This window comes from Bos grunniens, chromosome 2 (assembly GCF_055505025.1).
Source record: "Bos grunniens cultivar Pamir isolate PY7600 chromosome 2, Bosgru_T2T1.0, whole genome shotgun sequence".
Classification (NCBI taxonomy): Eukaryota; Metazoa; Chordata; class Mammalia; order Artiodactyla; family Bovidae; genus Bos; species Bos grunniens.
Genome location: NC_141166.1, coordinates 40,389,843 through 40,414,762, shown reverse-complemented (window position 1 = coordinate 40,414,762; position 24,920 = coordinate 40,389,843). Strand labels below are relative to the sequence as shown.

General features: G+C 42.5%; 2 protein-coding genes across 2 annotated transcripts; both read right to left on the bottom strand.

The window, feature by feature from the left end:
* Window positions 1–6,476: 6,476 nt before the first annotated feature.
* LOC147377942 (gamma-crystallin B) lies at window positions 6,477–8,804 on the bottom strand. The gene is made up of 3 exons (XM_086363446.1): window positions 8,662–8,804; window positions 8,322–8,564; window positions 6,477–6,820 (listed from the first exon to the last, which is right to left on the bottom strand). The coding sequence occupies exons 1-3, from the start codon at window positions 8,668–8,670 to the stop codon at window positions 6,545–6,547; spliced, it is 528 nt and encodes a 175-aa protein (XP_086219572.1). The 5' UTR covers window positions 8,671–8,804; the 3' UTR covers window positions 6,477–6,544.
* Window positions 8,805–21,162: 12,358 nt separating this feature from the next.
* Window positions 21,163–23,725, bottom strand: LOC147377941 (gamma-crystallin A). Its single transcript, XM_086343220.1, has 3 exons — window positions 23,702–23,725; window positions 23,345–23,587; window positions 21,163–21,560 (listed from the first exon to the last, which is right to left on the bottom strand). Exons 1-3 carry the CDS (start codon window positions 23,708–23,710, stop codon window positions 21,288–21,290), a joined length of 525 nt encoding a protein of 174 aa, XP_086199346.1. The 5' UTR covers window positions 23,711–23,725; the 3' UTR covers window positions 21,163–21,287.
* Between the last annotated feature and the right edge of the window lie 1,195 nt (window positions 23,726–24,920).

Below are 24,920 nucleotides of genomic sequence, written 5' to 3'. Positions count from 1 at the left end.
TCCAAGGTTTTGCTAGTGTCTGAAGTCCAGTCAACAATTGGCCTTACCATACACCTGCTTTCTTCCTAGTAATTAATGTAGCACTTGTATCGTATACATGCTTGGTTAAATGAGAAGATGTCATCTGGTTGGTGGCCATGAAGACCAAGTGTTCTCAAAGAAGGAGACTGGGTAAGAGCCCACAGATGATCATTGTAGCCTCAGAAAACTTATATAAACAGTGTCAACTTCTAACAGGCTGAACTGTTCTCAGAACTTCCTGAGACGCTCTTCCCAGGTTATAATTTGACTCAAATAAAAATTTTCCAATTCCTTTTTAGGTTGACTGGTTAATTTTTCATTGACGAAAATGATGTTGTTTTGTTTAAGCAACAGGTGGTTGTGATTGTCAGTTTTGCTTTAACAAACCCCTAAAGAAGAAAATTTGAATTCCAAAAGTCCAGAGGGAAGGGAATAAGACACTTGCTAACATCAGGACATACCCCTTGACAGCAGGGCAGGAAAACTGGAGAGGGAACCTGTGGAGAGGAGAAAGTTTTGAGGGTATGGCTTGGTAGATTGGGTCTTGACACTTTTCTGGAATAGCTGCTACTTCAGTTTCTTTCTTTGGTGGAACTTTTATAAGGTTAGTCAGGCCAGAAACGCTGGGGATTCAAAGGGAGAAAAGAGGACAAGATGGAAGGAAAAGATTTAAAATCTGAACTTGTTACAAACTAGGACATATAGGAAATACTTGTGTGTGTAGAGTATGTAAGCTGATACCAGGGTTTTCTCAAATTGGTAGTTCATCTTCATGGGGAGAAGGTTAGTGAGTTCCTATAGGGTTATCCCTTCTTTGTTTCACCTCAGACTCTCATCTGTTCAAGATCCCAGTGTTTAGAGAGAGGACAGAGAGAAGGAGGAAGGCTGGATTAGGAGTTAGTTTGAGCATAATGTCTTCCCCCATCGTTGACTTTTTCTTTACTTTGGGATTACAGGGTGGATAGTGTTCCCTTTGCCTGCACCTCAGGAAGGGAAACAACTTGCAGACTTGATCAACAAGAACCAAGGTCTCTAACTTTTTTTTTTTTGAGTAGAGAAAGGCTTATTGCAAGGCCATGCAGGGAGACAGGTGGCTCATGCCCCCCCAAACCCCAAAGTCCCCAAAGGGTTTCAGTGAAGCACTTTTATTTTTTTTATAGAACCATTTCCATTTATTATACCACATTTATTCAAACAGCACTCAATTAACATTTGATTGCACTCAATCAATGGCTACGCAGCTGGTCACAGGTATTTTACATTCTAGTAAGAAAGAGAAACACTAAGGAAGTAAGAGAGAACACTTCAGATAGTATTGAGGAACACTAAACAAGTAAAAGATAAAATTTCAGGTAAATCACTTCAGATGGAGCGAGTTGGGTGTAATCCACTTCAGATGGAGCAAGATATAATCAACAGATAGAATGGTCATATGGCATCTCCAGAGAAGTTGATATTTGTACGGGGACCTATTGTCCAAAAGAAGCCAGCCTGTGGAGATCATGTAGAAGTCATTATAAGCCGAAAGGAGCTTCATACGCAAAGGCCCTGAGGTAGGAATTAGCAGTGTCTCTAATTTTACATGCTTTCAGTTCCAGTGTTTCAGGATAATTTCCATATATGAAGTTTGTGATTGTATTTCTGCTAAGCAAATAACATAAAGCTCAGCACTCCAAGAAGCTTTTGTCTTTCTCATTCATGTTTGTTGTATTATTATTGGCAAGTAGAGGATCCTGGCTAATATCTCCAGGAAGCCAACACAATTCTTAAGAGTTTAAAGGTTAAAAGAACTGGAATTTAGGAACAATTAATATCAAATAATGCAGCAACCTCCAGGGAAGGAAACTTTATAAAAAGCCTAACCATGTGCCCCAGTTTGCATGGAACAGTCCTTGTTAATGCCTCTTGCCCCAGTGCAATCCTAAATAAAACACAATCTCACTCTCAAAAATGACTCAATTTAAGTAACAAATTCTATGCTTGCTCTGGTAATAAGCTACTAGGGCAGTGGATATGGAGCCCTTGAGGGTGTGGGATGGGAGGATGCTCTATAAAAAGTGAACAACCATGTGGGTATATCTAAAAACAGAGAAGAGAGGAGCAGGGATGGGAAAGACCAGCCCACCCCAGAGCAGGTTGGAGCTAGCAGACTAGAGCAGTCTTTAATATTAATAATACTATGTTATTAATATTAATAACTTAATATTAAACTTGATATTGCTGTGTTGTTATTATCTAAACTTGCATCTCACCCTCACAACCTTTATAACAAAGCTGGCTGCACACATTATTGCTTTATGTGAGAAATGGTTCAGGAGTTAAAGGAAAAGGCAGTATGTCACCAATTTAGGTCAGTGTGGATCCACTCAGTCATGAAGCAGGAGTTCAGAGCGGAGGGTAACTCAGTTCAGTTCAGTCGCTCAGTCGCGTCTGACTCTTTGAGACCCCATGGACTGCAGCATGCCAGGCCTCCCTGTCCATGAAGTTTACCCAAACTCATGTCTATCGAGTCAGTGATGCCATCCAACCATCTCATCCTCTGTCGTCCCCTTCTCCTCCTGCCTTCAATCTTTCCCAGAATCAGAGTCTTTTCAAATGAGTCAGCTCTTTACATCAGGTGGCCAAAGTATTGGAGTTTCAGCTTCAACGTCAGTCCTTCCAATGAACACTCAGGACTGATCTCCTTTAGGGTGGACTGGTTGGATCTCCTTGCAGTCCAAGGGACACTCAAGAGTCTTCTCCATCACCACAGTTCAAAAGCATCAATTCTTTAGCACTCAACTTTCTTTATAGTCCAACTCTTACACCCATACATGACTACTGGTAAAACCATAGCCTTGACTAGACGGACCTTTGTGGACAAAGTAATGTCTCTGCTTTTTAATATGCTGTCTTGGTTGTTCATAACTTTCCTTCCAAGGAGTAAGCGTCTTTTAATTTCATGGCTGCAATCACCATCTGCAGTGATTTTGGAGCCCCCCAAAAATGAAGTCAGCCACTGTTTCCCCATCTATTAGCCATGAAGTAATGGGACCGATTGCCATGATCTTAGTTTTCTGAATGTTGAGCTTTAAGCCCACTTTTTCACTCTCCTCTTTCACTTTTGTCAAGAGGTTCTTTATTTCTTCTTCACTTTCTGCCATAAGGGTGGTGTCATTTGTATATCTGAGGTTATTGATATTTCTCCCTGCAATCTTGATTCCAGCTTGTGCTTTTTCCAGCCCAGCGTTTCTCATGATGTACTCTGCATAGAAGTTAAATAAGCAGGGTGACAATATACAGCCTTGACATACTCCTTTTCCTATTTGGAACCAGTCTGTTGTTCCATGTCCAGTTCTAACTGTTGCTTCCTGACCTGCCTACAGGTTTCTCAAGAGGCAGGTCAGGTGGTCTGGTATTCCCATCTCTTCAAGAATTTCCCACAGTTTATTGTGATCCACACAGTCAAAGGCTTTGGCATAGTCAATAAAGCAGAAATAGATGTTTTTCTGGAACTCTCTTGCTTTTTCGATGATCCAGAGGATGTTGGCAATTTGATCTCTGGTTCCTCTGCCTTTTCTAAAACCAGCTTGAACATCTGGAAGTTCACAGTTCACGTATTGCTGAAGCCTGGCTTGGAGAATTTTGAGCATTACTTTACTAGCATGTGAGATGAGTGCAATTGTGTGGTAGTTTGAATATTCTTTGGCATTGCCTTTCTTTGGGATTGGAATGAAAACTGACCTTTTTCTCGTCCTGTGACCACTGCTGAGTTTTCCAAATTTGCTGACATTTTGAGTGCAGCACTTTGACAGCATCGTCTTTTAGGATTTTAAAAAGCTCAACTGGAATTCAATCACCTCCACTAGCTTTGTTTGTACTGATGCTTCCTAAGGCCCACTAGACTTCACATTCCAGGATGTCTGGCTCTAGGTGAGTGATCACACCATCATGATTATCTGGGTTGTGAAGATCTTTTTTGTACAGTTCTGTGTATTCTTGCCACCTCTTCTTAATATCTTCTGCTTCTGTTAGGTCCATACCATTTCTGTCCTTTGTCAAGCCCATCTTTACATGAAATGTTCCCTTGGTGTCTCTAATTTTCTTGAAGAGATCTCTAGTCTTTCCCATTCTATTGTTTTCCTCTATTTCTTTGCATTGATCGCTGAGAAAGGCTTTCTTATCTTTCCTTGCTATTCTTTGGAACTTTGCATTCAAATGGGTATATCTTTCCTTTTCTCCTTTGCTTTTCACTTCTCTTCTTTTCACAGCTATTTGTAAGGCCTCCTCAGACAGCCATTTTGCTTTTTTGCATTTCTTTTTCTTGGGGATGGTCTTGATCTCTGTCTCCTGTACAATGTCATGAACCTCCGTCCATAGTTCATCAGGCATTCTGTCTATCAGATCTAATCCCTTAAATCTATTTCTCACTTCCACTATATAATCATAAGGGATTTGATTTAGGTCATACCTGAATGGTCTAGTGGTTTTCCCTACTTTCTTCAATTTAAGTCTGAATTTGTCAATAAGGAGTTTATGATCTGAGCCACAGTCAGCTCCCTAACTGGGGAAACCATAAACAACTCATTCCCTCTCCAGAATGACAAGATATGTTGGGTATATTGGAAGTGGGTATGTTGGGTGTGTTGGAAGAAGTGGTACATATCTCCTACCCCGTGTAAGATGAGATTTGAGCCGTTTATTAGATTTCTCAAAGGATGGGATACTTCAGATGAATTTTGACCTGAAGCCAACAGTTTCATTGAGGAACTTACTTATTTTTAACATTTACTTATTTTACTGCATCAGGTCTTAGTTGTGGCGTACAGGTTTAGCTGATTCACAGCATGTGGGATCCTAGTTCCCTGACCAGGGAGCAAACCCACGTGCCCTGCATTGCAGAGTGGATTCTTAACCACTGGACCAACTAGGCAAGTCCTGAGGAACTTTAAAAGAGTCCTAAGACCTATGTTTAATTATCTAGGACATTGTTTACGCAATATCCTCTTTACTAGAACCCACAAGAAAATCTTCTTTTAGGTTTCATTATTGGGCATGGTTAGGCTAGTTTTGAATAATTAATTTATTTGCTTTATAGACTCAGTCGATCATGGAGGTGATCTTACTTCCCTCTGTATCCTGGTTGCTCGGTCCAAATCTGGCTCTATCTTCAGCCACCAAAGTGCCTTATCACACCCAGTTTGGGCTTAAGCTTCACTCTTAGCTCCATCTCTCTTTCTCTCTCTTATTTGTCTTACGACCAAATTTCCTCATTCATCTATTTTTACTTTCTTTAATGTACTATGTTGCAATTTTGTATTAGTGACCTTAATTCATTTTTTAGTAAATTTATTTTTTAATTAAAAGATAATTGCTTTACAAAATTTTCTTTTGTCAAACATAAACATGAATCAGCTATAAGTACATATATGTCCCCTCCAATTAATCAGACTTCTCCAGAAAATTTCAATGTTCTATTTTTTTCATCTTTTCTTTATTTTTGGCTTTACTGAGTGGCATGTGAGATCTTAGATCCCCCACCAGAGATCGAACCCATGACCCCGGCAGTGGAAGCATAGAGTCCCAACCACTGAACTGCCAGGGAAGTTCCCAGTGCTTTATTTTTGATTTAGTATTATTTTTCATGTGTCATAATACTTTACTCCTATTAAAGTGATAGGAGGCAGAATTTTCCTATGTGTCAGTGTTTTTGGTAAAAATCCTGAAAATTTTCTGCAAAGCACATACTGCAAAGAGACAGTGAGTTCTAGTTCCGTGAAAATCTCATGGAGGTATGAGATAATGGACATGGAATTGGGAGAAATGGTTGGAGGCTGTTAGAAAGACAAGGAGGGCAGTAGGTGAAATGACCAGTTTGTCTGTTTGTTTATGGAGCTAAAGGAAGAGTCAAGATGCTAAGGATGACTTTCTTGATTAGGTAAAACTTGGATTAAATAGGGAAGCTGATGGGATAACCTGGAGGGATAACTTGAAGTGTTTCAACAAGTACTTATTAATATTATTATAACTGTAAATATATCCTTGTAAGATTAACCACAAATGGGTTGACCCAGTTGAGTTGAACTTTGAGCCTACATGGTCTAGCTATGGGGCTTACCTGGCGGCTCAGATGGTAAAGAATCTGCCTGCAAAGTGGAAGGCCTGGATTCAATTCCTGGGTCAGAAAGATCCCCTGGAGAAGGGAATGGCAACCCACTCCAGTATTCTTGCCTGGAGAATCCCATGGATGGAGGAGCCTGGCGGGCTACAGTCCATGGGATTACAAAGAGTTGGACATGACTGAGCGACCACAGTTTCACATGGTCTAGACTTTAAAAGAATGCTGGCAGTAATATCCTCTACTTAATTCCCCTTATGAGATGTTGTTCCCCATCTTGAAAACATGTCATCATGTCTGGCCAAATGCCATTATTGCTTATGAAGACCCCATACATGAAAAGAAAGGCAGGACTCTATTTGTGCCAGAAACACAAGCTAAATCTTTTATTAGATTCTAAAGGAGAAAAGTGGGGAATTTAAAACTTCAATAAAAATCCATCACCCGTCTTAAAGAACCAACTTTGGCATTCATTGCCCCCCAGTCAAGATATCTCCTGTACTCCCCTGGCCTCAGCAGGTACTGCCTTCCCCTGTAGCTTGGCATCTCATAGAGGACCCAGGAACCCTCCAGCACGTTGAGGGAGTGAACCTCAGTGAGGTGGAAGCGGTCTTGAAGAGAGGGACAATCGTCTGTGATCTCTGACATCTGTCCTCTGAAGTCATCTCTCTCGTAGATTCTCATTCTGAAAGTGCCGGTGTGCTGGGTGACAGATAGAAAAGAAAAAGTAAATGGACACAAATAGAGAGAAATCAAAGTTCTAGCCCCTGCACTCCCTGGTCACACCTGCCTCAGAGCTCTTTTAGTCCAAGTCTACAACAACCATGTTTGCAGGGTTAAGATGCCTTCCCTGCCCTCATCGCTCACCTGTGAATCTAACAACTTCTGGGCTAAGCTAGAAACAGAACACAGCAGCCCTTCAGTTGCTATGTACCACCCTCTCCTTGAGAATTAAGGTTGGTCTAAAATAAGGTTGATTATTTTAGGGCTTTTTATCAGAGAAAGTTCCTCTCAAAGTAGAAAAGTGAGCATTATTGGAAAGTGAAGCCTCATTTGATCTATTACTCTTGTTAAAAAGGAACCAAAATTTAACTATTTTCTGTAAGACCAATGTTTTGGTTTTCACGTTTACTTTGGAACAAAGGATTATGAAGCTCTTTAAAAAAAAAAAAAAAGATGGCATATTTTCTCTACCTCTGTCTTTGTAACCTCATTTTCAGTTCAAATTTCAACCTATGTGACAATCAAGCTTCCTTTTTGACCTCCTCCCCTCCCCTTCCTCACTCCCCCAGCAGCAGGAATCATCTTCATGAAACTTGGATGTTTTGTGAAGTTTGGATGACACTTATCCCCCCCCACACCCCCCACCCCTCAACTCCCACACATTCTTCTAAGAACTCTGCAATCACTCTCAGGGAAGTACCAGATCTCAAACTTTAGTTTTGATGAGGCCTTTCCTCTGATTCCTACCCCTAAGCAAGCTAATAGGTACCGATTACAAAATTAGAATAGAAACCAGGGGGCCTGTCTTCTCTAGGAAGATAATCAAATAGAAAAGTAAGTCAAAGCAAGCAAAAGTATTTTTTTATCAATTAAACAGACCCAGATTGTATTTATAAATTTGGATATACTGGGTTTCTGAGTTGACATGGCTTGGAATGACCACTTAAAAAAAAAATTATATCTTGGAGTAGGAGTTTGGGGTTAGCAGATGCAAATTATTGTATATAGAATGGATAAACAACAAGGCCCTACTATACAGCACAGGGAACTATATTCAATATCCTGTGATAAACCAAAATGGCAAAGAATATAAAAATGTATTGGATATATAACTGAATCTATTTGCTGTACAGCAGAAATTAACACATTTTAAATCACCTATACTTAAAGAAATGATATCTTGAACAGATAACTTCAATCTCTTCTATGACATGCTTTCTCTTAATGCGTCTTTTTATCTTTGACTACATTTAAAACATAAAACACTGGGAATCTGTGATTTAAAAAAAAAAAAAAAAAAACACCACAGAGTTCATGAAGAATGGCTTCCCATCTGAGACACCCCTCTAGAATGGACTGCATGCCCTGGGCTCACTCCCACTTCCTGCTGTCTAGTTAGAACGATTAGGTTGAAGAACGCTATTTTTTTAATGGCTTTGATTTCCAAAGAGACGGAAGACAAAGACAGAACCAGGCTCACTTGCGGGATGAGGCGGCAGGAGCGGATGGAGTCGTTGAAGCCCATCCACTGCTGGTAGTCGGGGTAGTCGCCGCGCCGCAGGAAGTACTGGTGGCCCTGGTAGTTGGGGCGCTCATACAGCATCCAGCAGCCGCTGTCCACGCGGATGGAGTTACAGCGGCTGAAATAGGGCTGCAGGTTGGGGCAGTCGCTGCTGCACTCGTAGCAGTGGCCCTGGAAGCCCCGGTCCTCGTAAAAAGTGATCTGCAAAATGGAAGATGTGGGAGCATGAAGCGATTTGCAGCCCCGCTGAAGATGCCACGACGGGGCAAAGGTGGAGCATCAGGTACCCCACACTTACCTTCCCCATGTTGGCGAAAGGCAGCAGGAGGTGTTCGCTGGGTGCTGTGTGGGACTAGGGGGAGGGCCGCTGTATATATAGCAGCTCTGACTGCTGCCTCCGCAGGAAATCACACAAAAGGGGCCTATTTCGGTGAGTAAGGGGATTTGCAAGCTCTCCGCTCCCCCTCCCCCTGGTCATTGGGGTTAGCTGAATGTTTACTGTCATTCTTTCTGGTAGGTTCGGGTTTTTCTAATTCACAAAAGCTGTTGTTGCCACCAAAATGAAAAGTCTTTCCTCTTTAGAAGGACGAGCAAAATTCTATCCCCATGCTTTTACTTTATAGCCTACTCTGCTTAACTGACTCCTTAAAGGTAATTAAACAATGTGTTCTGCTTAGGGACTGGTGTTTAAAAAAATTCTTGAAAATGAGAACTTTAATATCTTAAGGAAGAGGGAATCAAATGAAGTAATTTGTGAAAATGCTTTGAAAAGCATAAAGTTAATTCAAATTCAAGACTCTGTGATTATCAATGTTGTTGTTTGGAGGCCTATCTTGAGTGAAATTGACACTTGGCTGGAAATTTGTGGGCTCCCTGAGGCTGGGAATGATTCTTGTTCTTTTCTGTCCCTGAGCCCTAGAGCAGGGGATGGGCACAGAGTAGGCCCTCAGTCCTTGGCTTTGACCTGAGTGAAAGCAGATGGTTGTGGCCTTCCTCTCTTCATGTCTCCCTGGGAGCCTGCACCCTTCCTTCTGCTGGTGCTGCCCAGAGACTGCTCGCTTTCTGGGGGGTTCCTGGCTTCCTTCAAATGTCCTAAGATCTGTCTTTCCTCTTCACCTTGATAAGTTCCTGCTCCCTTGATAAGGGTGATTTGAGTTAGTATAAGGAGTAATGCAGGGGCTTCCCTGGTGGTTCAGTGGTGAAGAATCTGCCTGCTGTGCAGGAAGTGTGAGTTTGACCCCTGGGTCAAGAAGATCCCTTGGAGAAGGAAATGGCAACCCACTCCAGTATTCTTGCCTGGGAAATCCCATGGAAAGCCTGGTGGGCTACAGTCCTTGGGGTCGCAAAAACATCAGACATAACTTTTTGACTGAACAACAGCAAGTAGTAATGTAGAAACTCTCAAGGTGCCACATCCCCTACTTTCTTAGACTTTTGAGATGCTAGACAGCACCCAGACTCGACAACAGAGCATCTTCATAGTATGGACTTCACAGTGTGGTATGGGGACCCCTAAAGTCCCCAAGACACTGCCAAGGGGTTCATATGGTCAGAACAGTTTTCCTAACAATGGGTGTATGTGTGCTCAGCCGCTTCAGTCATGTCAGACTCTTTGCAACCCTAGAGACTGTAGTCCACCAGGCTCCTCTGTCTGTGGGATTTTCCAGCTGAGAATCCTGGAGTGGATTAATCTTCCAGGGGACCTTCCTGGCCCAGGGACTGAACCTGTGTCTCCTGCAGCTCCTGCAGCTCCTGCATTGCAGGTGGGTTTTTTTGTTTTTTGTTTTTTTTTTTTACTGCTGAGACACGGGGGAAGCCCCCAAGATGTTATTTGCCCTTTTCACTCTTCTTTCACAAGTGTGCAGTGGAGTTTTTCCAGAGGCTGTATGACATGAAAGAGATTTGGCAAAATGTAAAGCAATTTCAGCCTTTTCATTACTTGCTTTTTGCTTTGGAAAACATGGTTATTATTCATGAAACATGTTATTTATGTTAACATGTAATAGATTTATTACCTAAGGCTCTTCCTATAAAAAAAGGAACCCACCATGGGTAGAGGGTCCCGCTATTGGAATAGAACCAACACAGTATCCAGCAGATACTGGCCCTGGCATGACCCTCTATGTGATGAGAGAGATTAGGTGGTTACCATTTCCCCAGTGGCTCAGCTGGTAAAGAATCTGGCTGCAATGCAGGAGGCATAGGAGACCTGGGTTCTATCCCTGGGTCAGAAAGATCCCCTGGAGAAGGAAATGGCAACCCACTCCAGTATTTCTTGTCTGAAAAATCCCATGGACAGAGGAGACTGGTGGGCTCCAGTCCATCCCAAAGAGTCGGAGACAACTGAGCATGCACACATGCACTGCAGTCCTAGAAGCTATACCCAGATCAGTGACTCGGGGATTAAAGAACCCTTTACAGTCAGCTAATGCTGAGATCCTAGAACCAGTTTGAAGAAATCAGCCTGGCAACAATGTCAATTGAAGGAGAGTGGCTCAGTGCCAAAGAATTCGCCTGCCAGTGCAGGAGGCATGGGTTCGATCCCTGGGTCTGGAAGATCCCTGGGTCTGTTCGATCCCTGGAGAAGGAAATGGCGACTCGCTCCAGTATTCTTGCCTGGGAAATCCCATGGATGGAAGGGTCTGGTGGGAAGTACATGGGGTTGCAAAGAGTCAGGCACAACTTAGCAACTAGAACAGCAACTATAATTTACCAGAATTCCTGTTAAAGCCAAAGATTCTCAAGGTTGATAGAGACACAGCTTTACAAATTAAAAAAAAAAAGAAAGATGACATTGAACCTACTATGTGAAGTGTATAAGATATGTATATCTAGAAAGATAACTTCTAAAACAAGCCATGTTTTATGCAGAAACAATTCGTTTATAGGCCTTCAAGGCTAACAGACCTGAGCTCAGTTCCCAGTTCCTCTACTTCCTAGCTGTGTGTACCTTTTTATTTTATTTGTTGTTTGCTTTTTTTTAAAAATTAACTTATTTATTTTAATTGGAGGCTAATTACTTTACAATATTATAGTGGTTTTTGCCATATATTCACATGAATCAGCCATGGGTGTACATGTGTTCCCCATCCTGAACCCCCTCCCACTTCCCTCCCCATCCCATCCTTCAGGGTCATCCCAGTGCACCAGCCCTGAGCTCCCTGTCTCATGCATCGAACCTGGACTGGCAATCTGTTTCAAATATGATAATATACATGTTTCAATGCTATTTTCTCAAATCATCCCACCTTTGCCTTCTCCCACCGAGTCCAAAAGATTGTTCTTTACATCTGTGTCTCTTTTGCTGTCTCACATATAGGGTCATTGTTACCATCTTTCTAAATTCCATATATATATGTGTTAGTATACTGTATTGGTGTTTTTCTTTCTGACTTACTTCACTCTGTATAATAGGCTCCAGTTTCATCCACCTCATTGGAACTGATTCAAATGCATTCTTTATAATAGCTGAGTAATATTCCATTGTGTATATGTACCACGGCTTTCTTATCCATTCATCTGCCGGTGGACACGTAGGTTGCTTCCATGTCCTGACCATTGTAAACAGTGCTGTGATGAACATTGGGCTTGTGTGTACTTTTTTAGATTTGGTTCTCACAGTGATCGGCATGTGATTAGACTTGGTCATTCGGGAACCTTGGCCTGGACTGGGTGTTCAGAGAGCATCCTCTGGCGCCCTCTAGCGGCAGTCTTGCTCACAGGCCAGGAATGTGTGGTGGCAATGGGGACAGGCCCACACTTCTTAGAAACCACACTCCTTGTACCTGGAGCCCCCACATTTCCTCCATTTACATCCTTGCTTCCAAAACCTAGAAGAGAATCTTCACCCACCCACCCAAGGACACTGTTCATAAAAGGGAGCCTGTTTGGGGGACGTGATCGGGGGTGAGGGGAGGTGGAATATGTGGATGGAGCTTGGGCATGTGCAGGAGTGAGAAGGGAGGAGGGCGGGCCATGGAGTGGTGATGGGGGTCTATTTATGTTCTTGTCCCAGATCCCCCAAATATTTGGGGAACTCTTGATAATAACTGTGCTATGTTAGCCACATGATGTATTCTTTTTTTTTTTCCCCATATGATGTATTCTAAGATTTCTGGTATGATGTCTAGAGCACACACAACACTCTTCATAAGGTAGGCTTTCATTATTAACTATTACTACTTCATCATCATGAGCTAAATAAGTGATGTAAAGTTTGCTGAAAGTTCAGTGGTACCCACTCAAGTGAGAGCAGACTTGGCTTCCTTCAGCACGGTTGTGTCAGTGATGTGCCAATGAGCTCAAGAGGTTTCATCTGGGCTACCAGAGAAAGCAGTCTGCAGATGCTTCAAGAAAACCCAGTTGACAAACTAAAACATTTGTATAAGACTGGGTGGCAGGGAAGGTAATGCACTATTTCCGCTGAGGCTTCTAACAGGCCTCAGGTAACTTTTGTTGTTGTTACTTAGTTGCTTAGTCGTGTCCAACTCTTTTGCGACCCCATGGACTGCAGCCCACCAGACTGCTCTGTCCATGGGATTTCCCAGGCAAGAATACTGGAATGGGTTGCCATTTCATTCTCCAGGGGATCTTCTCCACCCAGGGATCGAACCTGAGTCTCCTGCTTGGCAGGTGGATTCTTTACCACTGAGCCACCTGGGAAGCCTCCAGGAACTTCGTGCTGTGCCAAGTTGCTCAGTCCTGTCCGACTCTCTGTGACACTGTGGACTGTAACCTGGCAGGCTCCTCTGTCCAGGGGGATTCTCCAGGCCAGAATACTGGAGTGGGTTGCCATGCTCTCCTCCAGGGAATCTTCCCAACCCAGGGATGGAACCCAGGTCTCCCACATTGCAGGCAGATTCTTTACCATCTGAGCCACCAGGAAAGCCCAAGAATTCTGGAGTAGGTAGCCTATTCCTTCTCCAGGGGATCTTCCCAACCCAGGAATCGAACTGGGGTCTCCCACACTGAGGGTGGATTTTTTCCAGCTGAGTTACCAGGAAGCCCAAAACATCCTGTTGTGGTGTTAGTCTCTCAGTCGTGTCCAACTCTTTGTGACCCCGTGGACTATAGCCGGTCAGGCTCCTCTGTCCATTTAATTCTCCAGGCAAGAATACTGGAATGGGTAGCCATTCCCTTCTCCAGGAGATCTTCTCAAGCCAGGGATTGAACTCGGGTCTCCTGCATCGCAGGCATATTGTTTACCTTCAGAACCACCAGGGAAGCACCAGGGAAGGTAACTTCAATGGCTCTTAAATGAACAATTTCATTTTTGGAAAAAACAGGGTTATGTGTTTTGACATTTGAGTCAAATGTATTTTGATATACAAGTTTATTCAACTGTGATATCCTAAAGAACTTTAAAGGGTTTTATAATTTTTTTTCTGATTTAAATGAGACCGGTGTTTTTAAAAATGAGTTTTGCAGTTCTTTTTAAAGAAAAGAAAAAAAAAAACCTTGTGTATAACTGTGAACTTGGTATTCAAATATTCGTGCTAAAAGGCTCATTGGTTCAGTCCCTCCCTTAATCTCCCATATATTTTAGACTAGGGTGTTGGCTGATCCTACAAAGAGATGTAACAAAGCATGTCTTGCCGCACCCAGGACCAAATGTCTCATTCCATTGACTTATCCATCTTCTAAAATGCAAGGCAGTGGTGGGAAATCTCATTATTTTTCTTCACAAAAAAATGTTGCTTTTCACCTTTTCTTTCATTTTTGTTCTCTTTCTCAGGCTGTCTCCCCTGTCTCTTTCCTTTAGCTGTTAGAGGTAAGCTCTGAGACCTTCATAGAGTGGTGCTCTAACTCCGCCCCTCCCCTCACGAAGGTCTCCCTACTGCCATCCTACACCAGCCTGCCAATCTCTGGGCCATTTTTTTTACCTCCCTTCAAGTTTTCCAAGGTCACCAAGAACCAGACAGGACTGGAGGCTATAAGAACCAGGTAGAGGACTGAGTGTGAGAGAATGCCGTCTATGTCTCTGAACATCCACATTGGTGACCTTGTGTGAGAGATTCATTGCTTTCCAAAATAAACTGGAATCGTTTGCAATAAAGTCAGAATCCCTTGCTGTTTTTCAGGCTTCCAGGGCTCCATTTATCCACATCAGTTCAGTTCAGTAGCTCAGTCGTGTCCGAGTCTTTGCATCCTCATGGACTGCAGCACGCCAGGCCTCCCTGTCCATCACCAACTTCCAGAGCTTCCTCAAACTCATGTCCATCGAGTCGATGATGCCATCAAACCATCTCATCCTCTGTCGTCCCCTTTTCCTCCTGCCTTCAATCTTTCCCAACATCAGAGTCTTTTCCAATGAGTCAGCTCTTTGCATCAGGTGGCCAAAGTATTGAAGCTTCAGCTTCAGCATCAGTCCTTCCAATGAATATTCAGGACTGATTTCCTTTAGGATTAACTGGTTGGACCTCCTTGCAGTCCAAAGGACTCTCAAGAGTCTTCTCCAACACCACAGTTCAAAAGCATCAATTCTTTAGCTCTCAGCTTTCTTAATAGTCCAACTCTCACATCCATACATGACTACTATTTATCCTATAATTAATTAGTAATTAATCATGAGGATTAGAGAAGCATGACATGGCCCTTATCCTTATGCCTTGTTGAAGACACTAAACCAAGACAAAAAGACATTATGTGAGAAAGGCAGTGCTTCAGTGCTAAGTTGGGTGGTCATGAAGTAGATATAGATGTTCAGAGAAGGAAGAGACAAGTAAAAGCTGGTTGTATGAGTAGCTATCCTGGGAAGAGGGACCTAGACTGCCTTGAAGATTAGGTGGGATTTGATAAGCTTCCAAGAAGGGAAGGCGTTCCAGTATTGGGAACAGATTCCTTCCATTGGCCCAGATCATCAGACATCTTGAATTTAGATGAAAAGATAGGGGGGAAAAAACTCCCTTCTGCACTTCCAAGTTTTAAAACAAATTTCAGTGTGAATTGTGTCTATTCCTACTATTTCTCTACTTAGCCCAAAAAGAGTTCAATAAAATAATGAGAGTGAGGATACTTCTTTTGATTTGTTCTTTGCATATCAACTTTCCTTTTCCATACTACTTCAGAGACCCCCAGAGCACTTTAAGGGAAAGGATACAGTTATAATGTAGTGAAGACTAAAAAGTTAAATAAAAAAACCTCATTGGTGATACAGAAATGAGAAAAGAAGAAAAATTCTACTGTTAGCCAAATCAGGCCTAAATCACTTGCTAGATCTGAAATGTACACACACACCAGCACATACAGTATTGTCACAGGTGATGATGCCCTTGGCTTCTGCAGTCTGCCAACCGCACTGAGGTGGGTTTAGAACAGGGGCCAGTCAAGGAACTCATAGTTATGTGTTCTTGGGAGGATTTCACTGACTGTTGGCCTGTTTCACTGCAGATTCCCTCCTGTGAGTGCAGCTACGACCCCTCACTCACACCTGCAGTCTTGCTTCAGTATTAAGTATTGGAGCTTCAGTTTTCAGTATTAGTCCTTCCAATGATCATTCAGGGTTGATTTCCTTTAGGATTGATTCATTTGATCTCCTTGCTGTTCCAAAGATTATACAAGCAATAAGTGCAGGAGTATGAATGGATGGATGAAGTCACTGCTTCCTGGATGTGTTCTTCAGAAATAGTGCCTATTCAAGAATTTTATGTGTTTGTGAGTACTGTGAAAGTAAAAAATACTTTAGAAGAAGCAATGTGAAAGCAAGGCATGGGCTAGGCAGGGAGGTGGTCACTGGTAGTTTTGTTTGCAAGGGCTTCCTCCTCCACCAACCAATGATGCAGGCCCTGAAAGAGCCACTCACCCCCTACCTGACTCAGTCCAGGTCCCTGATGCCCTAAAATCAGAAGCTGACTATACAAGTAAAAGGGCTTGTGTGCAGTCTCTGACTCAATCTTTCCTATGACGTTGGAGTCAGGAGGTAAGGCCAAGTCTCTCAGCAATCTCCTGAACCAATGTAGTTGTTTCCCTGTATCCGAGAATTCTACATCCATGAATTCAAGCAACCACAGAAAGTAACCGGGAAAAAAAAAATCCAGAAAATTTCAAAAACCAAAACTTGAATTTGTCACGCTGGCAACTATTTACATATCATTTACATACTAATACTGTGTAAATACAATGTAACTGATATGTAAAATTTCAAACTTCCCTGATGGCCTCTTGGGTAAAGAATCTGCCTGCAATGCAGGAGACACAGATGTGGGTTCGATTCCTGGGTTGTGAAGATTCCCTGGAGAAGAAAATGGTAACCCACTCCAGTAATCTTGCCTGGGAAATCCCATGGACAGAGGAGTCTTGTGGGCTACAGTCCAAAGGGTTGCAGAGTCAGACACAATTGACAACTAAGCACAGCACACAGCATTTACATTGTAGTAGGTATTATTAGTAACCTAGAGATGATTTAAAGTATATGGGAGGATTGCATAGTTATATGCAAATACTGCTCCATTTGATATAAGGGACTTGAGCATCCACAGATTTTGATATCCGTGGGGATTCTGGAACCAGTTCCCCTTGGATACCGAACAATGGCTATACTTTATTTCTAGGTGTTTTATTTGATACCTAAAATGTCTTAATCTAATTGTTTGCCTCAAGATTCTGTTAGTGATGCCTGCCACCAGTTTTGCAAGAGGTCTGGATGAATTTTACAGTATCACATGACACAGGCTGGAAGTTGTGTCAGAGTTGATTGGAGCCAGCCTGTAACCACCTATGTATGTATGTGTGCTTAGTTGTTCAGTCATGTCTCTTTTTGACCCCATGGACTACAGTCCTCCAGGCTCCTCTGTCCATGGGATTTTTGCAGGCAAGGATCTGCAGAGGGTTACCATTTCCTCATTCAGGGGATCTTTCTGACCCAAGGATCAAACCTGCGTTTCCTGCATTTGCAGGGGTTATTCTTTACCACTGAGCCATCCGGGTAGCAAGACGGCAGTAATGAACGACTATGAAAAGCACATTGAGGATGTTCACATTTTCTCGAATTTTTTTAGAAAATAGTGAATTTATTTCACCCTCCCCCCTTTTTTTTTGAAATCCGTGTGTGTGTGTGTGTGTGTGTGTGTGTATATATATATATATATATATATAGCACAATGAGAGAGAAGGCAATGGCACCCCACTCCAGTACTCTTGCCTGGAAAATCCCATGGACGGAGGAGCCTGGTAGGCCGCAGTCCATGGGGTCGCTAAGAGTCAGACACGACTGAGCGACTTCACTTTCACTTTTCACTTTCGTGCATTGGAGAAGGAGATGGCAATCCACTCCAGTGTTCTTGCCTGGAGAATCCCAGGGACGGGGGAGCCTGGTGGGCTGCCATCTCTGGGGTTGTACAGAGTCGGACATGACTGAAGCGACTTAGCAGCAGCAGCATAATGAGGTAAAACTGATGGAGTGATGACTACTATTTATTGAGCTTCTTTATAAGAAGCATCCCATTTATTCCTCACAAGAACATACAAGTGGGAAAACTGAGGCTTATGAGGATAAATAACTTGCTCAAGGTCACACAGCTACTAGGTGGTCAGGCCAGAAACCAAGTCCACGGACCTCATGGCCTACATTGGTAACCATTAAGATATTCCACCTGGAAACCTAATAGTGTCTTAAAGAATCAGAACTGAAGGAAGCAGGAACTCCTCTTGAACAACACCCCTAATTTTATAGAGAAAGAAGCTTGTGGCATTCCAGGGTTTGTTAGATAAAATGCTAGTTTCTAAACCCTTAAATTCACTAGGTTGAAACAAAACAAAACCTCCAAGTTAAAATTATCTTCAGTGAGACATATCACCTGGGTTTTCCTTTTAAAAAAGCAAAAACAGAGTTCATAATTCACTGGTCACTCAACAGAGGACAACACACTAAGTTTAAGTGTGGTTTAACTAAGCTGGCAGCAAAACCACAAGTCTCCTGCACATTTGGTATTGGTAAGAGCCACAGCAGTTTAATAACATGTGTATTTTCATACCTATAATTCATAGCATATGTTCCTTCAGCAAGAAGGAATCTCATTTTAAAAGATTCTTTATTACTTAAGGTTCTGTTCAGGGCTTTATTATTTTTAAACAGCTTCATTGAGATATAATTCACATTAATATTTGCCCATTTAAAGTGTATTATTCAGCGGTTTTAGTATATTCACAGTTATGTGCAACGGTCACCATAGTCAATTTTAGAAAATGCTCCATTCCACAGTGAAAAGTCCTGAACCCTTTAGTTATCATTCCTTTATCGACCTATCCCCCAGTCCTAAACAACCATGAATATACTTACTGTCTCTAGATTTGCCTATTCTGGGTGTTTCGTATAAATGAATCCTATAATATATGGGACCAGCTTCTTTCACTCGACATGTTTTCAAGGTTCATCCATGATGTAATATGTATCAGGACTGCATTCCTTTTTACAGCCAAAGAATATCCCATTGTCTGGATTATCACATTTCGTTTATGCAATCATCCACTGATAAACATTTGGGTTGTTTCACCTCTGCCTATTGTGAATAGTGCTGCTGGGAACATTCGTGAATACGTTTTTGTTGGAACATTTCTTTTCAATTCTTTTGAGTGTATATGTCAGACTGGAATTGCTGAGTCATATGATAACTCAGTTTAACTATTTGAGGAACTACCAAACTGTTTTCCCATAGTGGCTGCATCTAGTTACATTACTTTACATTAAAACTTCACATTACTTACAAGTATTTACATTAATTTACATTACAGAGATTTATGAAAGTTCTAATCTCACCACATCCTTCCTAGCACTTGTTATTTTCTGTTTTATTTTTCTCTAAAGTTAATATAACCACCTAGTGGGTTGTTGTTGTTGTTGCTCAGTCACCCAGTCGAGTCCAGCTCTCTGTGACCCTATGGACTGCAGCTCCCCAGGCCTCCCTGTCCCTCACCATTTCCCACAGTTTGCCCAAGTTCATGTTCACTGCGTCGGGGATGCTGTCCAGCCGTCCTAGTGGGTATTAAGTGCTATCTCACTGTGGTTTTTATTTGAATTTCCCGAATGACTAATAATGGGCTTCTGTGGTGGCTCAGTGGTACAGAACTCCCTGCCAATGCAAGAGATGCGAGTTTGATCCCTGGGTCGGGAAGATCCCCTGGAGAAGGAAATGGCAACCCACTCCAGTATTCTTGCCTGGGAAATCCCCTGGATAGAGGAGCCCAGAGGGCTATAGTCCATGGGGTCACAGAAGAGCTGGACTCGACTTAGTAAACAACAACCAACAACAACGACTAATAATGCTGAGCATCTTTTCAGTAGCTTCTTGACCATTTATATATCTTCTTTGTAAAAGTATAATATTCAAGTACTTTGCCCATTTTTAATTGTCTTTTGTCTTTTGTTGTTGTTTTGAGTTTTTTTTTTTTTTTTTTAAATACTCTGAATACTAGACTCTTACCAGATAAGAAGTTTGTAAATATTTGGTAAATATTTTCCCTCATTCAAGAGTCTGTCTTTTCACTTTCTCTTTTAAAAACTTTGGATTGGAGGATAATTGCTTTACAATGTTGTGTTGATTTCTGCCATATATCAACATGAATCAGCCATAGGTATACATGTATTTTTCACTTTCTTGATGGCATTCTTTGATTCACATGTGCATGCTAAGTCACTTCAGTTGTGTCTGACTCCTGGTGACCCCATGGACCGTAACCCTCCAGGCTCCTCTGTCCATGGGATTCTCTAGGCAAGAATACTGGAGTGGGTTGCCATGCCCTCCTCCAGGGGATCTTCCTGACCCGGGGACTGAACCTGGATCTCTTGTGTCTCCTGCATTGGCACGTAGTTGATTCCCACTAGCACCACCTGGGAAGTGTAAAATGTTTTAATTTTGATGACGTCCCATTTATTATTTTTATTGTTGTTAGCTTGTGCTTTTGGTGTCATCTTTAAGATGTCATTGCCTAATAAAAAATCATGAAGATGTATGTTTCTATTTTCTTCCAAGGGTTTTATAGTTTGAGTTCTTTGATTTATTTCGAATTAATTTTTTTCTGGTATGAAATGGGGGTCTACCTTTATTATTTTGCATTTGGATATCCAGGAGTCCTAGCACTATTTGTTGAAAAGCTATTCTTCCCCATTGAGTGGTCTTAGCACCCTTGTCAAAAATCAGGTGAACATAAACATGTGGGATTGTTTCTGGACTCTCAAGTCTATTCCTGTGATCACCACGTCTGCTGTATGCCAGTACCCCGCTGTGTCGTTTACAGTTGCTTTGTGGTAAGCTTTGAAATTGCGGAGTATGAGTCCTCCTAGTTTGCTCTTCTGTTTTCGAGATTGTTTTGGCTGTTCTGGGTCCCTTGCAAATTCCATATGAATTTTAAAATGAGCTTCTCAATGTCCATGAAGAATTTAACTGGGACAGAGCACGATTTTTGCTCATGTAAATTTGTAAAACGAATTAGTATTCTGGGTGAGCAACTCTACTCTAGCGGAAATAAATCCCGGTGTGTAGGATAACACATTGTCTTACTTCACTCTGCATAGCTGAGTATTCCCTAATTGAATTTTGATAAAAGTTTATATTGTAGTCCAGGATACTGCAGTCCTCTCCAGCAGTCCTTTTGTGTCCCAGCCACAACTGGTTCCATATCTTCTCCTGCGTATGGATTTAATAGTTTTCATTATGTTTCTCTTCTCTCTCCCTCGTACTGTGGGTTGTAGAGGCAGAGACAGTGTTTCTGCCTCCTTCCCATGATGTGAATGGGAACTTCTTAAATACTGCTGCCATCAGGAAGTAAGTAGATGTTCAAAACACTTGATTTCAGGGCCAGGTAAGTTGCCAAGGGTCACCATTTATTAAAATTCAGTTATTCTTTAACATGAACAAGAATTACTTATGGGCCAGTAACACGATTTGTATATATAGTGCATTTCTATGTGGATCATAAGAAAAGCACAGCCTAGTACAAATCAATGGCCCGTCTCAGAGAGCCCACTCGGGCATCCACGGCCCCCCAGTCGTGGTAGCGCCTGTAATCCCCCGGCCGCAGCAGGTACTGCCGCCCCCGGTAGTTGGGCATCTCGTAGAGGACCCACCAGCCCTCCAGCACGTGGAGGGAGTGGAGCTCATTGAGCCGGAAGCGGTCGTGGATGCAGGAGCAGTCTTCCGTGAGCTCGGACACCAGGCCTCCGTAGTCATCTCTCTCGTACAGCCTTATCCTGTGAGAGCTGGTCTGTTGCGACAATAAACCAAAGATGAAAAATAAGTTGTGGGCATCCTGGATGTCAGTAAAAGTGACTCAGTCATCCTGCAGCTTCATGAAGCATGGTTTTCAAACCATCCTGTCACATATGCATCCTCTCCTTACATTGTTGGTTTAACAAATTGTTGTTGTTGTTTAGTTGCTAAGTCATGTCTGACTCTTTGCAACCCCATGGACTGTAGCCTGCCAAGGCTCCTCTATCCATGGGATTTTCCAGGCCAGAATACTGGAGTGGGTTGCCATTTCCTTCTTCAGGGAAGGTATTAGAATAAAACTTACCTGACCAGTAATCTATCTTATGGAAGAAATAAACATTGAAATAAAGAAAAGGGATCCCTTGAAAGCAAAACAAAAAAACAACTATTGTAACTATATTTAGTTGAGTCTGCAGAGAAGATTCGGAGAAGGAAATGGCAACCCACTCCAGTATTCTTGCCTAGAGAATCCTGTGGACAGAGGAGCCTGGGGGCTGCTGTCCATAGGGTTGCACAGAGTTGGACACGACTGAAGCAACTTAACATGTATGCATGCATTGGAGAAGGAAATGGCAACCCACTCCAGTATTCTTGCCTGGAGAATCTCAGGGACAGAGGAGCCTGATGGGCTGCTGTCTATGGGGTTGCACAGAGTTGGACATGACTGAAGCGACTTAGCAGCAGCAGCAGAGAAGATTTAACTCCCTTTTCCATTATAACTGTGTATCCCTGAATACTATCAAGCATGTTTTTAAGTCACTTTTGCACTCACCATTGACAACAATTCACGTTTACTCTTAGTCCACATGTCTGACATTTTGCCAAGTCCCTTGTACCATTTGAGTTTCTGGCCTCAAAGAAGTTCCTATCTTGTACCTCTTTTTGCATCTGCAAATTTCTCTAGCCAAATTTTGTTTTCACTTCCTGAATCCGCTTGCCATGACACATAATTTGGTGATTCAGAAAGTCCAAATACAAGCTACACATGATTAATAGACATTAAGCAGGACTTTGGTGAGGACTACATCCCATGAACTCTTAATGAACAATTTTTCTGACCCTTGTAAGAAACTAGTTGATAATATCTGCTTAATACAGGGAGCCACTTGCAAGCAGACATATTGTTCCAGTTTCTAGATCTGTATGTCATAGAGAAGGTATTGAAAATAATTGCCAATACAGTCAGAATATGTTATACCTATGTTGTTCTCCCATAGTCTGTCAGTATTTTTATTGTTAAGAAATAATGATACACTGATAGATTTTTTTTTTTACTTAACATGTGATTTTTATTTAGAAATTAGGGATCAGCTAGATGATACCAAGTTCAGTTTTAGAAGCTATATTGTTGTGATTTCTTATGCCTAAAAACAATTTACCCATTTTTAATGCTGCTGCTGCTCCTGCTAAGTCGCTTCAGTCATGTCCGACTCTGGGCGACCCCATAGACGGCAGCCCACCAGGCTCCCCCGTCCCTGGGACTCTCCAGGCAAGAACACTGGAGTGGGTTGCCATTTCCTTCTCCAATGCATGAAAGTGAGAAGTGAAAGTGAAGTCGACTTCACTTTCACTTTTTAACGCTAAATGAGTTTAAATATTTCCCTATGAGAGCATAGTAAAAAGGCATCTTTTTTTTCCCCCCCAATGCTTGAGAGTTGGGCTTTGTTATTTTACTGTGAACACTAGTCCTGAGTTGAAACAAATTGACTTTTATAAACAGGAATTTATGGCCCTGGATCAGTGATGCTGTCACACCAGTCAGGTTGAAGCAAGACTCACGTAAGGGATAGCGCGGCAGGAGCGGATGGAGTCGTTGAGGCCCATCCACTGCTGGTAGTCGGGGTAGTCGCCGCGCCGCAGGAAGTACTGGTGGCCCTGGTAGTTAGGGCGCTCATACAGCATCCAGCAGCCGCTGTCCACGCGGATGGAATTACAGCGGCTGAAGTAGGGCTGCAGGTTGGAGTGGTCGCTACTGCACTCATAGCGGCGGCCCTGGAAGCCCCGGTCCTCGTAGAAGGTGATCTGCATGCAGGTGGAACATAAGGTGACAGCAGGAAGTCAGCTGCGAGATACACCCTCCCTCCACAAACACCATCGACACGCAGCAGGCATGGTCTGGGACCTCAGTTGGCTCACCTTCCCCATGGCTGTTGATAGCGGATGATCAGCGTCCAGTCTGATGGGGACAAACGTGGCAGCTGGTATATATAGCAGGACGGCTGCTGCGTTGGCAAGAACAACACAAAAGGGGCCTGGGGGTAGCATGTGAGGGGATTTCCGTGTCCTCTCTCTCCCTTTTTTTTTTCATTTGGGATCATGGGGCAGGGGGCTCTCATTTTCTCTGGGCTTTTCAGGTTGTCCTCACTCGTGCCAGTGAAAGGAATTGAAGTCAGCAGAGCCATTATGACCTTGGAGACAAAGGATGCACTTCTCAGCCTATGCAGGGCTCTAGAAATACATTACGTGCCCAGTATTTTGTACAGTTTGCCTATGGAAACTGCTGAGATGAGGTTGGTGGTTCCCCCTGGGGTGACGCGTGACAATCCTATGAATTCCAGAAGGACTTGACGTGCTAAGGGCAATCAAAAAAAAAAAAATCCTCTAACTGCAAAGCAATTACATTTCCTAATTTGCGTGCTAAGTTGCTTCAGTCGTGTTTGACTCTTAGTGACCCCGTGGACTGTAGCCTGCCAGGTTCCTCTGTCCATGGGGTTCTCCCAGCAAGAACGTTGGAGTGGGTTGCCGTGCTCTCTTCCAGTGTATCTTCCAAACCTAGAGATTGAGCCCCCATTGCTACTGCTAACACAACCTGGGAAGCCCACATTTCCTAAATCACCTGGTCAGGATTATGTGGTTTTGATAAAAATATTTTGCATATGTTTCCGTAGGGAAGAAACGATTAGTGCATATAGAAGCCTAAGTGTCAATCATAGCTATCAATGAATGGCAAGGTTACAGGTCTTAATTTTATGTTTTTATTTCTCCTTTTTGTTGTTTTCGGTTTAACTTTCTGTTATGTACATATATATGACTTTTATGAGGTGAAAAAATAAAATCAACCTGTAAATGTTTACTGTGAGGTGCTAGTGAAAGGCAGCAAATTTTATCAATAGCCACATTTTGTCTTGAGTTTTAACATCTCCCCTTGGGCTTAAATGACAGACGTCTCCCAAGACTCTCTGAAACACTCCAAGAGCAGGAACATATCCAGGATCCTCTCATTTCCCTCTCCCCTCAACCCATCTTCTAGGGTTGCTTTTTGTTTTCAAAACTGGTATCATGATTTGCCTGAGTTTCCCCTCCCTGAAGCATCACTGTTTCATAGGAAGACCCCAGGCAACTGTTTGAGAACCTT

Excerpts from the sequence above, each read along its gene's own strand:
- LOC147377942 (XM_086363446.1), bottom strand. Across the intron at positions 6,821-8,321 it reads CCTGCCGCCTCATCCCGCAA|CACACCGGCACTTTCAGAAT; the intron begins GTGAGCCTGGTT and ends TCTGTCACCCAG.
- LOC147377941 (XM_086343220.1), bottom strand. Across the intron at positions 21,561-23,344 it reads CCTGCCGCGCTATCCCTTAC|ACCAGCTCTCACAGGATAAG; the intron begins GTGAGTCTTGCT and ends TTGTCGCAACAG.